At 39.9% G+C, this 15,815-nt stretch overlaps 1 protein-coding gene across 1 annotated transcript; it reads right to left on the minus strand.

The window, feature by feature from the left end:
- Positions 1-507: 507 nt before the first annotated feature.
- Positions 508-1,056, minus strand: LOC125235218 (forkhead box protein Q1-like). Its single transcript, XM_048141700.1, has one exon. It carries the CDS (start codon positions 1,054-1,056, stop codon positions 508-510), a length of 549 nt encoding a protein of 182 aa, XP_047997657.1.
- Between the last annotated feature and the right edge of the window lie 14,759 nt (positions 1,057-15,815).

A 15,815-nucleotide genomic window follows, 5' to 3' on the forward strand; every position in this document is an offset into this window, starting at 1 on the left:
CTACTCTACTCGTAACATAAAACTTCTCCTTTTAGTTAAAATATTCATAATTTATAACAAAAACCGAATAATCCGAATTCGTGCAAACTATGTGCTTTTCATTAGCAATAAGCATAAGTTTAAGCAAAAGAATACAAATGACACCCGAAAATTAGAAATTGATACATATATGCAACATGCGATCACTAGGAATTCTCTGTAAGTTTTTATCCTAGCCTGTAAGAAATTAAATAAGGTCCCACTTAGTAAAATAGAATGCCCACCACTCCCAGCATGGACATGAGACGAGGCAGTGGGGGCTCAGTACTGGTCCGTCAGCACACTCAGCGCCCGTCTTCCGACAGGCGAAATGGGCACGGGGCGAGCCAGTGGGGCTCAGTGCTGGTGCTCGTTGGCGGTGCGCACGATGACGTCGTCGAGCGTGGAGAGCGCAGCGCGGCAGCACACCCAGCGCCGGCTGCGCCCGTCCTCCGACAGGCGGCATGGGCACGGGGCGAGCCGGTGGGCTCAGTGCTGGTGCTCGTTGGCGGTGCGCACGATGACGTCGTCGAGCGGTGGACGGGGCGAGCGCAGTGCTGGTGCTCGTTGACGGTGCGCGATGCGTCGCGAGCACACGCCAGCGCCGGGCAGCGCCGGCGCCCGTCCTCCGACAGGCGGCATGGGCACGGGGCGAGCCGGTGGGCTCAGTGCTGGTGCTCGTTGGCGGTGCGCACGATGACGTCGTCGAGCGTGGAGAGCGCAGCGCGGCAGCACACCCAGCGCCGGCTGCGCCCGTCCTCCGACAGGCGGCATGGGCACGGGGCGAGCCGGTGGGCTCAGTGCTGGTGCTCGTTGGCGGTGCGCACGATGACGTCGTCGAGCGTGGAGAGCGCAGCGCGGCAGCACACCCAGCGCCGGCTGCGCCCGTCCTCCGACAGGCGGCATGGGCACGGGGCGAGCCGGTGGGCTCAGTGCTGGTGCTCGTTGGCGGTGCGCACGATGACGTTGTCGAGCGTGGAGAGCGCAGCGCGGCAGCACACCCAGCGCCGGCTGCGCCCGTCCTCCGACAGGCGGCATGGGCACGGGGCGAGCCGGTGGGCTCAGTGCTGGTGCTCGTTGACGGTGCGCACGATGACGTCGTCGAGCGTGGAAAATGCAGCGCGGCAGCACACCCAGCGCCGGCTGCGACCGTCCTTGGACAAGCGAAATGGGCACGGGGCGAGCCAGTGGGGCTCAGTGCTGGTGCTCGTTGGCGGTGCGCACGATGACGTCGTCGAGCGTGGAGAGCGCAGCGCGGCAGCCGGCGCGGCAGCACACCCAGCGCCGGCTGCGACCGTCCTTCGACACGCGGTACCGAGAGAACCGGTACGACCCCAGCTCTATCTGAGGCGTGCCGAATCGTGTCGTACTGAACACCACTGAAGGGAAGGGGAAAGGGAAATGTAAGGAACGAAGTGGAAAGGCCAGGTGAACAGTAATTGCTAAAGTCAGTGAATCGATATAACATAACTAGATTGTGATTACACTGACACACTTTTTACAACTACAATTCAACAACACATACATTACAACCCAAATAAAGAACAATTGGCTAGGATAAAAACTTGATAGGACTAGCAAATAATTTATTTATCACCCGAAATACAAAAATATATAATTCAAATTAACACATCTATCGACTAGTCTATATAGTTAAATAGTAATAAGATTCATTAATCTACATTTTATATTTTAAAGAAGTACATCGATTTTCTAATGCTTAGGTTCACAAAGTTGGTACCTTAAAAATCTGCTATATCTCACCCTATCCAGCGTTGTCCTTAATTAATTAAAAACCGACAACAAGTTTGTCAGTAAAAGGCGCAGAATAAATACCTTATAAAAATGTACAGTACAATGCCTCTTTACGCCTACATTTTGCTTTTGAAAGCTGACTTAAATGGCACACTATAATTATGTTTAATCCTATGTACTTACATAATAAACGTATTTGCTTATTGCAAATACCTTTTGACTTTATTTTTCTTCCCCATGGTAGACTTTATTCATTAAGTGGTATATAAGGTGCATTAGGGTAATTCCGAATAACAGAAATGCTCTGGTAATTCCGAAAGGGGAATCTTGATATGATGGAAATAATGGTGATTTTTACCTATGCGACTTTCGTAATTCGACGACTTTCGGAATTACCCTAATGCACCTTATATAAATAATTCGGTACCTTAGGTATATCCATTATTTTCATCAGCATCAACTAATAATAATTTTTGATAAAATGTTTGGTAAAGTTCTTATTATGTACGTGTACCTATACTAATTACTAATACATCACAATGAAAATTATTACATAGATCAGATCAAAAAACACAGGTTGAAAACCCTAAAAATAATTTCATTTTTATATACAATGCAAAAATCACTTATAAAACCTAAAGTAAAGTAAAGTAAATATTTATTGCGAACCATGGTATGTACAATTGATGGTGTTACAATATATATATAAAAAAATCACATGGACCCCGGTGGAGTGTAGCAAAAACCTAACTTAAGTACTTTATGGAATGGTAAAGTAATAGAAAATCACACAAAAAATAAATACAAAATAAAAATTAAACTACGAATCTATCAAGATTGGGACAAAGATATGATTTCAGTCACATTTTAATTCTTATGAGCTTAAGGGTCCGTTGCACCAAACTGTCCAATTCCGAATTGAGCATTCGTGATGTGTCTGTTAACAGTGGTTGATGCAACTGGCCCTAAGTAAAAATTGTTTCTACCGTGTATTACTGATGTAGGCTACCTCCTCATAATACCTTCCTCTTTACTTAGTAGCACCTATCATCTGGAAAGATGTTGTGGCCAAATGATGATGATGATAGAGTTGGCTTTGATATGACCAGCCTCTCTTATTCTCAACAAGTTCGTCATTTTAGCCTCTGAGGGGTATTATGTATAATTTAAGATAGGCTAATGGTTGTGCTCATTCTTAGTGTGGACGATGACGTCATCGAGCGTAGTGATGGAGGCGCGGCACTCCTTGCGGTACTGCGTGCAGATCCAGCGCACCTTGCCGCGCTTGCCCGCCTTGCCGGTCTTGTGGAAGCGGTACGGCCCGATCTCGATCATCGGGTTGCCGGTCCGCGTCGAACCGAATACGGGCACTGAAAATAAACTCATCTTAGTGTCCTACTCAAAATATAGCACAGAGTTGCCATGCAAACGCGCAATGCACAAACACATCCTTCAGGGAAATTCTAAATACATACAATTATCGGTAATAATCCGGTCGGGGAAGAAACATAGGTACATTACAGTAAAATACAGTTTATTTTTACATACAGACATACATATGTAGGTACTTACTTATTACGTAAAGATTTGATAATAATAAAAGTATAAATTACGGTAAAAACGAAAATTCTCATTTACTAAGCGTGTGTCTAAGTACACTTCTGCATGGAGCGGAAACCTGGACATCGCATCGTACGCAAAACAAGAACGCCGGCTCCTTCTGTACTCCTTTCACATGCCCTTTTTGCGGAGCATACTGGGAATCACATGGAAAGATCGCGAGACAAATAAGTCTATTCTAGCCGAGGCACAGCTTCCTAGTATCACAGCCATACTAAATAAGAGGCGACAGAGGTGGCTCGGGCATGTGTACCGAATGGAGCTGACTCGTTTACCAGTCAAATCCTGCTGGGAGAGGTTGCAGATGCAAAGAGACCGGTCGGACGGCCAATGCTGCGCTTTAAAGATAGCGTGATGCGTGACATGGCCACATTTGATGTTCCATGCAACCAGCATGGAATATGCAACCAGTGGCAGCGACTGGTCGAAGACCGACCCACGTGGCGTCGTGTTGTCCATGACGGTCAATCCAAGCACGACAATGCCTCGTTCTCCTCCTTGAATGATAAACGCATGAGGCGTCACGAGCTAGCTTCTAACCCCCGCCCATCTGGGGGAGCATACACCTGCCGTGTGTTTGGAAGAGGGATCCTCTCTCGAATTAGGCTATACAGCCAAGAACGTAAGTGTCGCAAGGATGCTGCCTTAATCATCTGTTATAGATGCAAAGGCCTGTTATACATTAATATAGTTTACTTCTAGGTACATAAGGCACAAATATATTAATCTATTTTCATGAATATTTATATAACTTGCCTACCATGATACTTCTATGTTTCTTTAAATATAGCATATTGACTCTTCCGCATGTTCTGAAAACTCCGCATACGTACTTACGTACAACTTTCTGTGGGTAGTCTACGCCGTCCAGTTTGCGCAGGCCACCGGGACTTGTTTACGTCGACAACTACTTGACATATGTTGTACCAGTACGTAACTATTATGTACTAAAATATATTTATAGCCTGTTATTTCTGTCACATATTCTGCAAGTTCCGCAAACGTAAAACGTTCTTCTGAACTTTCTGCGTGTGGTCATGTTCGTTCAAAGCCTTTACGATTACGCCGTCCAGTGTGGTGAGGGTGGCTTTGCAGCCGTAAGGCTTCTTCACGCAGGTCCAGCGGGTCTTGGCTCCGATGACGTTCACCCGGTTAAACCGGGCCGCGCCCAGTTGGAGGACATGGTTACCATGGCAGGTTATTTCAAAAACTGCTGCTGAAAGTTAATTACGATTATTAAGGCCTGTGAAAACGGAGTCCTTGAATATGGGGTTCTCTCTATTTGGCATACCTCTAATTGTCCGAAACGATTTTCGCATACTAGGGCCATTTTTTTCAAAGTTGTCCACCCCACTTTTTTTTGTATTTGGAATTTTTTATGTGGTTTCCACTCAGAATCGCGAGCTCTTTCAATCCTGATAGGAGAAAAAAAGTGTCCCAAGGTTTTTTTCCCATTCCGTTACCATTTTTTCATACATTTTGTATGGCGGTAACGGAATGGAAGGTTTGAAAAAATGTATGGAAATCTTGGGACATTTTTTTTTTCTCCTATCAGGATCGAAAGAGCTCTCGATTCTGAGTATGAATCGCGTATAAAATACCCATGTTACAAAAAAAGTGGGGTGGACAACTTTGAAAAAAATGGCCCACTAACAGGCTTCGCATAATCGGTTTTCGACGAATGTTGATATGACAGAAAACTTATTTTTCATAATCTAAAGTAACACGAATATTACTTTATCAAAAATAAGTTCGCATACAATTTTTTTTTAGATTTAGATTTATTTATTGAACATAGTTACTTACAGTTTCAACCAATACACCTACACATTAACAATACATGCAATACCTCTATAATACAAAATATAAAAACATGCTTATATAAATGTAAAAACAAGATCCAAATGTAATTAGACAAATAATTAAAAAAAAATGGAAAAATATTGTTCACGCCGATTGTATTTATGATTAAAATTGATTCGCATAATTTTATTCGGCATATTTCTTAAAACCACTGCTGGATGGGCTCTTAAATGCTATCAGGAGAGTTGGTTAGGTTAGAACTGCAACATGATTTTAGTACCTAAGATAAAAATTCTGCGTGGTAAATTTCGAATAAACAATGTTATGGACAAATCATTTATGCTTAGAAACCATTCGGCAAATAACCTTTATTTATGCACGCAATATATTCAGACAAACAAAAATATTCCTCGACAAATTATGTATATAACTATACCATGCCATAACAGATTATGCGAAACGTATTATGCCAATATCCTAAAAAGAATTATTGATTAAAAAATTATGCCAAAGGCAAACAAGGGGAACCATTTATATGTATCCTTTATAATAATAATCACATAATAAAACAAGTAAAAATTCAAGGAATATATTAAGGCAAGGGGCTTTATATATATTTTTTTGGGTTCCTTGCCCATTATTATTTAATCGTATGGCGATATGTACAAATAGGCAAAATAAAAGATTATAAGGCAACATCCAAGTCTTGCAACCACTGCACAGCGTTGGGCGTCAAGTCCAGCAGATCATGCGGGCTACCCGAATATGCGCGAAGTGGGCACCGCTGTATGACGTGCTCCATGATCTGGTCCTCGGTGCCGCAGTCGCACAGCGCGGAGTCTCTCCATCCCCACTTATGCCGGAAAAAGTTGCATCGTCCGTGCCCGGTTCTTAGGCGGTTTAATTGACACTATAGTTTCCTGGAGAGGTTGGTGTCCTTGTTCATGGATGTCGGGTCGATGTTCACAGCTGGGGTACCGTCAGCTTGCCTCATCCATTCTTGTTTCCAAAGCTGCAGTGCATCGAAGGAACTTTGTGTGAGTGTTGCAGCAGCTGCGTAGGCCCGGCGACGGGACTTACCTGTCTCGTTAAAGGCGGGTTGACAAACTCCTGATGCATTGCCGAATCCTACCTTCACATTTGAGAAGGAAACAAGCGCTGATAAGGGAAACTGAGAAAATAAAATCAACTCTTTTCCTCCTTGCCCATATTATGCTCATAAACTCTAAGAACAAATTAAATTATTTTCATAGAAAATATTTTAACTTGTATTTTTTAAGTAGTAACACCACTATTATGTTATAAACATTAAATATATGTCATATACAAAGAAAAAGTGACCAAGGCCTCCAGTGTTCCGAGCTGGAATCGAACCAGCGTACTCCGCTTACCGGGCGAATGCCTGAACCACTCGGCCATCGGTGCACGAAGGCAAGGGTCGAAATTTCCAAGCATATGACATTTCCGAAGGCTCGTGGCGCCCTCTGCCATCCCTGAGGTAGAACAATGTGGTTCGACCTCCTAGCTGAATCAACTCAGGTGATTACAAGCTAGCGAAACGCTGCCATTCATACTCTAAGAACAAATTAAATTATTTTTCTTCGTGCACCGATGGCCGAGTGGTTCAGGCATTCGCCCGGTAAGCGGAGTACGCTGGTTCGATTCCAGCTCGGAACACTGAAGGTCTTGGTCACTTTTTCTTTGTATATGACATTTATTTAATGTTTATGCTCATATACTTTAATTAATAAAAAAACCTATGCAATATCGTCAAAACCCTAAATTAAAAATAGGTGTATAATAAATGGCAATGCACTATTTTTAATAAGAAGAAAAATACAATAAATTTTATTGTCATATAAAACAATCAAAGTAAAAATATACCTACACAAGAGACACTGAACATAACCTACTTACAAAATAAAACTTAAAGTAATGAACGAAAACTACCTAAAAATAAAACTTAAAATAATAAACCTTGCAGGCAGCATTCCCGCGCTGTATTGCGTTGCGATTGCAATCCTTTGCGCGAGAAAACTGCCCGCGCGAGGGTCCCCCGTTGACTCCCTCAACCGCCTGCCCAGCTCTCTGCAGAGCCCGCGCGCACCGCCACCCCACGGACCGAGTGTCTCGACAAAAATACTATTAATACAAATTTACCCCGTATTTTAACGTCACTTTATTTCTTCGGCTTTTTCATTTTCAACAGCCAGTCTGGTTCCATCCAGTTGGGCTTTTTGTGGACATGGTCGCTCATCATTTCGACGAATACTCCATTTTCAGTTACTATTTTGGATTTGCACCCGATTGATCTCTTGGCGCAGTACCAATTCCTTCTGCCGGGTTTGCTTGACGGGCAGGAATGGTACCGATGGGGGCCCAAAATGAAAAACGGATTACCCTTCTTGGTGTAACAAAGACGTGCCTCTGAAAACAAATCCTTCAGTCAATATCCTTATATTAGGAAAATTCCTTAATTTTCCTATTAAATTTAATCGTAATATACCATAAATTTACATTATTTACATGTCAAAATAAAATATACATTAACTTTCCTTAAATTCTCAAGGCTGATTTTTACATATATGTAATAGAAAAGACTGGATATATGTAATTTATTTATTTTTATTTATTTATTAGTAAAAACATGTTTACATGACCTTACAGTAAAACCAATGCGTCACGAAACTTAGATAACAAAAAACACAGAAAATAAAGAAAACAAAACTAAAAATAAAATTAAACAATTGATTTGGGCGATGACGTCACAGCGTGGCTCCGTTGCGTCGTTTGCCCCGGTGTGGGATTTGGCAGGTTGCCCCGGAACCGCCGAAAAACCACACCTTTCGGCCAGAAGTCTGCGCTCGCGATGGTGTCCTGCAGCGGCCGCGGCACGCGCACAACGAACGAGCTGAAGTGCACGTAGTGACGCGACTGCAGCTGTTGCACCCTCAGCGTGTAGCCAGTCTTCCGGCGAACGTAGTCCACCACCTCGTCGGACATGGCGGAGTAATGCAGGCGAGACACGTAGAGCGCCCTACTCGGTGTGGCAATCCGTAGACCAGAATTCACCGGTTCCGCAGAGCCACACATAGTCTTGCGAGCCGCTCTGCGCGCCTTGCTCTTCTTTTCCACCAATGTGAACCCCTCTTCATCCACATTGGTGCGGGAAGTATTTTCCTTGGCAGGTGCCCGTACTTCACATCCCTTTGTAGTTGGTGCATTGACCCGGCTAGTCGCAGTAGACCGGCCGGCAGTGACGTCAGCGTATGCACGCTGACACCGTGATTTCGACGAAATAAAAAAGGATTCGATAATCATCGGGCCGAACTAGGTAATATGCAGACATTAAATGTCGATACCAACTCCAAATTTATTATCTCAAAGTTTCATCCTTTGAGTCTACCTATGACCACGAATGTCGGGTTAAATATAAACGTAAGTTTTACGCGACTACGACCCGTGTAAATTTAATAAGAGTGAAGATCGTGTTAGTCTAAATCAATATAAAATGAGGAAGGTCTGGCGACTATAAGCTCAATTTTTTATGTTAAACATCATCAATGTATTAGTAATGAAGTCTTAATAATTCAATAACACATTTTTAGGTATTTATACTTAGTTTGCTTCCTCAAAACGTACACAATTTACGAGAAGGATTTTTTTTGCCAACCCAATGTCCTACAGCTATCGCAGAAATCGACTGTGAGATATGGGTTCTATTGTGGCGTAGACGAAGAACTATTAGCAACTTGTTACTGCATTGTCACACTAACGTTTTATTTTTAAACCTCTTAATTGCTAAGTTCCACTGAAACTTGAGCACACTGCCTCATGGCGTAAATATTACTCGAAATTTGAAATGTCGTAAGGGACAAACTCTTAGTTATCAGGGGAGCCAGAAAACAAAATTCAATATTTAAAAAATCATACATAACTTGGAAACCACATACTCGTACTTACAAGTATGACAATAGAAAAAAATTAACACTTTTAGAATATCTTTTTTGCCTTAATTTATTAAGTAACTAAATAATTATCAATAAATCCCTCAGTTTAGGAGATAGTGCCTCTTACGACAAAAATATTTCCGTTAATTGCTACATACGACAAAAAATACCGTGTGTTGGATGTCGTTTATACTTGGTACTTAAACACTACAAAAACATTAGTTAGTTTACATAAAATAAACACTTTTAAGCAATGCAAAGCAATCGGCACGTCAATCATTTTATCTTATGAGTTTTTACAACAGTCAATATACATATTTACCTTATTACTTATTAAGTTTCTTAAGTTTATTCTTGGTTTTTTACTAATTTTATAAGAAGTAGAAGAAACCAGAAATGACATATGCACTTAAAGGTGCTGTTACACGGGCAACACATCCAGCAATTCACATCACATACCGTTGAAGCGTTCGCTCCATATGGTGCATATTGAACAAACGCGGCAATTGTATGTGAATTGCTGGCAATTGTGTTGCCCGTGCACTGCCCATGTAACAGCACCGTAGGAGGCACGGTTTACAGATTACATGAATTTAATGTTTTAATTAAAAGTCATAACATATAATACAAACATTTTGACACATACATTATGTATAAACCTATCCAATCGTAAGTATATCGCTCTCTAGACCTGTTTAAATTGGTAGTTTCATCTTGTAGGCGTCATGTACATGCTCGCTCCTGATATCGACAAATTCTCCATTCTCTGTTATTATCCTGGATTTGCACCCATTCTTAGTGCAGTACCAGTACCAACGTGTTTTTGAGTCTTGGTTTGTACCTGACCTGTGGTACCGATAAGGGCCCAAAATCAGTACCGGGTTACCTTTACTGGTGTAACTAAGACGTGCCCCTAAAAACAAATCATTTGGTTATTTTAGGGAATTGATCTAACAATAAAAATATTATTGTCTATAGAAGAATTGATCTTTGAAGTGTGGACTGCCGTGACGGCCAAAATCTCTTCAGAGATTATGTTTCGTTGGCTGAATATTCACAATATATTCATAATATTCACACGCCTTACGCAGGCAAATTATGAATATTATGGAATGGCAGATAAAATTTTATAAAAAAGGCAAGTTCTATGATCACGCTACATTGCGCAGGCCAGGACGGGCTTGCTATATTATTGGTAATTCATTACACTAGATAGATAGTTTTCTTTTATTTCGTCTGCTAGTGTAGCAGTCAAATAACAAAAAATAACAAACAAAGGCCTTGCGCAGGCTTGTTATTTGTTGGGTAAGTAGAAATACTTACACGTCTTGCGCAGACGGAAGTTTAAAAACAAATCATTTGGTTATTTTAGGGAATTGATCTAACAATAAAAATATTATTGTCTATAGAGCAATCACTGTTACACGCCATAGAGTTACTTGCTTTAGTCTTTATAAAGGACGCCAGGTGTGAGGAGGATATCGTAAAACTTTTTTGATTACCGGAATGTCCGTCACGTTTTATTATTTATAATCGAACGGTAAAACCGTTAAAATATGAAATATTTTGTAAAATAATATTTTTATTTACAAAAAATTCTGCCCGGTCTTTGAAGTGTGGACTGTTTAGTCTTTATAAAGGACGCCAGGTGTGAGGAGGATATCGTAAAACTTTTTTTGATTACAATTATTTAATCACATTTAAAATGCAGATCGATCTGTTATACAAACATAATCCTTTTTTTTTCTCCCTGGATATTGATATTTTTAAATACCGTAGCATAGCCTGTGGTCAATGTGCATGTCACTGAATCAGAATATTTTCAATAATTGTCATTCAGGGAGAAGGTTTCTTTCCTAATTATAATACTAAAATTAATTATTTTTCACAGATCACGGTTTTCTGTGCGGTTCACTCATATAGATTAATTATAACATTATTACAATACAATAAAATACAGTCCAAAGGGTATATAGAGCTACAAGCAACATGCAATACGCTTCACTATACGTGATAGTACGGTAAGGTCAAAAACTTTAGTATGTAGATAATGTACAAAACTACACAATACACAAGTGATGTGTTTTATTAGAGTTTTGTACCAGAAAGGTACAAAAGGAGCCCTTGTTATCAATTGTTTTGGTTTTCGTGGATAGATGGATACATGAAACGAGTACATACATACAATACACTAGGGTTGACATTGACACATTCATATCTCATATCTCATAAATAGACAAATAGAATAATACTACCGTTTTGTTACTAAACAAGTAAACAATAAAACTCGTAGCTGCAGGCAAACGAGTTGTGTTTGTCAGATAATTATTTATTTTCAGGTAGGTGTCTCGCTGGTGGACGTAGGCTTGCCCCGCTTTCTCCCGCGCGCCCCGACAGGCGGGTGCTTGTGGACGTTGGTAATCTCCACGAAGCGCCAGTACTTGCCCTCGCTCTCTTCAGTCAGGATTCTGGCTTTGCAGCCGGCCACCTTCTTCGTGCAGTACCAGTACCAACGCGAAATGCCGTCTTTGTCTTCTTTGGCGTTACCCAATCTGTTGAACCGGTAAGGACCTAAGGAAAGGGCTGGATTTCCCTTTTTAGTGTAATGAATCCTTGCCCCTGAAAATCGGTATTTGATTAAAAAAAACTATTTTTAAATTTACGACATTCATTGCCATTGTTCAGTAGGTACTATAATAATTAGAATCAAATGAATGCATGCCATTAAAAATATAATGATGGAATATCAATAAATTGACATATAGCAACATAGGATTGAAAAAATTCAGGAATGGAGAACATTAAATAATAATTTTATTCCATATAAAACCATGGAAACGGATTAAATCGCGTATAATGAATTTACAATTCATCCCAACGTTTAGAACATTTTACAGCATTCGTGGTCAACGGGTGATTCGGCGTCACCCGTTGACCACGAATACTGTAAAGTGTTTTATTTCATGAGTAACTATCGCGGTAACCAAAGGCAATATTATTAAATAACTACCTATGTAGGTTTACATATCATCTTAATTGTTTTTCCTTATGTAACTGTTAAATTTTATTTATTCCTTATTTCTAAGTTTATTTATAGTTGTTATACTGATAAGTTGGATGTGTTTCAGTACCTACAATTTTAAAATGTTAAATCTGCCGTTTCGGCTCGGCTATTAAAACTGTTAAAACGATTCATAGATATTTAATATGACACTTGTGCAAGTACAACATTGGCAAAGATTAATGATTATGTTCGTTTAAGATTCTAATGATGTCATTGTGGAAGGTGTTGAGGACGGCGCGGCAGCCGCTGGGGTGCTTGACGCAGCGCCAGCGGAACATGGGCCCCTTGTAGCCGCTCTGCCGGTTGAAGCGGTGCGCGCCCAGCTGCAGCACGGGGTTGCCTGCTCGCGTTCTGCTAAATACTGCATCTGCATATTACAACTATCATTAAATTATTTTCGTGATAATCATTTTAAATTTTAAAAAAATGCGTAACATTCAAATGTATTTAGTTAAAGAAAAAAGAACGGGCCTAACGCGAATCGCGGTATAATTTCAGTGACCTTTCATTGTAATAAAAATAAGTACTTGCGCGGCTTCAGTCAAGCGTTTCATACAGCGTATTTAGGGCCTTTGTAATCGCTGGTTGGTTGAAGTGATATACTCAATCGGAACCACCTGGGCACCTGTGAATAATAAGCTGTTTAAAAAGATACGATACCTGTCTAGTGCTTATTTAGATAAACCTATTTTGTACGTAGGTAACACAATAAGTCGGTGTAAAAATGTATTAAGGATAATATTATTTATATTGTGTAACATAATTTAAAAAAATCCATATTTACAAACACATATACATATATATCAAAAGTAATAAAAAAAAACTGACAACATTGTTTTTAGAATATTTTAGAATTGCCTATTACTTCTAATAAGGCCATAGAGAGTATAATTAGAATAAATTGCCTCTGAAGCACGATTTAATGATTGTGTTGATCAAAGATCTTTACAACGGTGCTCTCGACGGTAATGACGTGAGCTCGACACCCGGTGGGCGTCTTGACGCATCGCCAACGCATCTTGGACCCCCTGTAGCCGCTGTCTCGGTTGTACCGGTGCGTGCCGACGTGCAACGCTGGGTTGCCCGCGCGAGTCATGCCGAACACAACTTGTATATCGGCTGAAACATTTTCCTTTTCATATAGATGTTTATTTGCTCCAGGAGATAAGTTGGCTGAGTGTAAACGCAGGAACCGTGCCAAAATGTTCAAGATAATTAACCTGTTTTGTTGATCTGTGGTTGTTATGTATAAATCTTTCAAGAAATATAATAACAACAGCGAGAGAATCAGACAGTGCGTATTAAATAAAACACACTTTAAAATTATACTTGTATTTAGATGCGTCATGTGTTTGTACAAGCTACGATACAAAAAATCAAGACAAAAAGTATCTACTCGTATCGCCAAGTATAGTGAATAACCAAGGACATAATTAGATACTCACAGCAACCCTTTATTTACCGCCACCGCAAAATTCAAGATGTTTGTAATTTATATGTCATAGTAATAGTTTATTGCCTTATATGTATATTGGATTGCCTTATACTATAACACTTAATTACTAGCATAATTTATTCAAATATAAAACTAATTAATTTATAATGTGACAATATGTAACTCTAACTAACTACCTTATGTATTGATGTTTTACCTTAAGCCTCGCCGTGTATAAAACCTTATACGAGTATTAGATTGGAAAGCACCGAAGTCATGGTTTGATTGGAAATTTTATTAACCATTAAACTCAATAGGAATACTTAGAAATACTTTGTCAGAGAGCCATGTAAAGTGGTCTCATACATAAATAATAATAAAAAAAACATTATATCAAAAGAATCTAAAATATTATGAAAATTATCGTCATCACGTCGAATACCTACTTAAGCGTCAACCAAACGATAATTGAATAGACTTGTAAATTTATTTAATATAAGATACCTGCGTAAATATTTCATTTTATCTTTAAAAAAATGCCTCATAAAATGATTCAATATAAGTAAAATGTATTACTTAAATATTACACATGCACGATACATGCATGAAAATCAATAATTGAATGCGAGGTGCAAGAAAGCCAAATTTTTGATCATTACAAATGTAATTATTAGTTTTATCCCCAATGTCAATATGAAAACAATAAATTAAAATTTTGTCTTTTTGGAAATATTATAAGTAGGTAAAATATTTTTATGGAATACTACATTAACAATATCGAAAGATGTAACTTCATAATAGATATTTATATGGTCAATGGCTGGTCCACAAGGCACAAACACAGAATATCATCCTAACTAATATTATGGTTCGGTTCTATAAGGAGACGACACATTCTGAAATCACTGGATTGGATTGGAAGATACCTATAAAAGTAATCTACTTGGCTGTAGTACTATACTTGGCTACCTATTTTTCACCTCTATATGAACGCAATTTCTTGTATGTTAAGAATTGGGGTTAAGAATTTCCCCCGTTCCCGTTCCCTTTCCTCCCGTAAATGTCGTAGAAGTCAATTGTGGCATTTGGGTTCAATTATGGCGTGGGCAAGAAGCTGGCAACAGTGGCAGTGGCAACCTGTCATTGCAATGTCACAATTTCGTTTTCTTTCAACCCCTGAAGCTTAAGCCGTTTCATGTGGTCTGTCTACCCCTTATACAGGTGTGAGTGTGTACGTAAGTAATTGTTTGCGTGTGTTACTTATTTCTCCATCTAAATATATAATATTTTACATGGCGCAGTCGGTAGGATATGAATGTAATTGTGGTCGTCTGTTGGTAAGAACGTAAAGCTGCGTAAGCTGAAGACTCTGGTTCAACTTGAACCGGACCAACGATGGAGTTAGTCACTTTATTTGATGGTTTAGCATGAATTTCTTGTATTATTTATAAAAATGTCATCCTTAAGATACAGGCGATTTTTTTTCTCATTTTTAATATAATCTTGCAGTTTTGTCTATGCTTACAAACGAGAGTGCACAATTTAAACTGAATCACACTTTCAAAGGTATGAAATTTTGAAAGTGCGAAGCTAAAAACAGGGCTATGGATAATCGCAAGATCACGGTACTATCGCTTCTTGACTTCAGTAACGCTTTTAACTCCGTCGACTTCGATATCTTACTTGGCATATTGCGCTCACTTAATGTATCTCCTGCGGTAGTTGAATGGTTCCATAGTTATTTGGTGGGCTGGCGGCAGCGTATAAAAGTGGATTCCTTTCGTTCTTCGTGGTGCAACACGCTGGCTGGTGTCCCACAGGGCGGCGTGTTGTCTCCTTTACTTTTTTCGATCTTCATAAACTCTATTACTTCCAATATTTCTTCTTCCTACCACCTTTACGCTGACGATCTTCAGATTTATGCTCAGAGTTCTGCTGCCGATCTACCTCAGACTATCTGCGCCTTAAACACTGATCTGGAGAGAATACTAAACTGGACTAAATGTTACGGTCTCTCGGTAAACCCTACTAAATCCCAGGTAATAGTCATAGGTAGCTCAAAGCTTACTTCCAGGATTGACTTTAATTCTTTACCTGCCATTGTGTTTGATGGCGTACGGATTCCATTCTCTCCAAAGGTTAAAAATCTGGGTATCTTTCTTGGACAGCT

Source organism: Leguminivora glycinivorella, chromosome 2, assembly GCF_023078275.1.
Source record: "Leguminivora glycinivorella isolate SPB_JAAS2020 chromosome 2, LegGlyc_1.1, whole genome shotgun sequence".
Lineage (NCBI taxonomy): Eukaryota > Metazoa > Arthropoda > Insecta > Lepidoptera > Tortricidae > Leguminivora > Leguminivora glycinivorella.

Excerpts from the sequence above, each read along its gene's own strand:
- LOC125235218 (XM_048141700.1), bottom strand. The coding sequence starts at position 1,056 with ATGCCGCCTGTCGGAGGACGGGCGCAGCCGGCGCTGGGTGTGCTGCCG.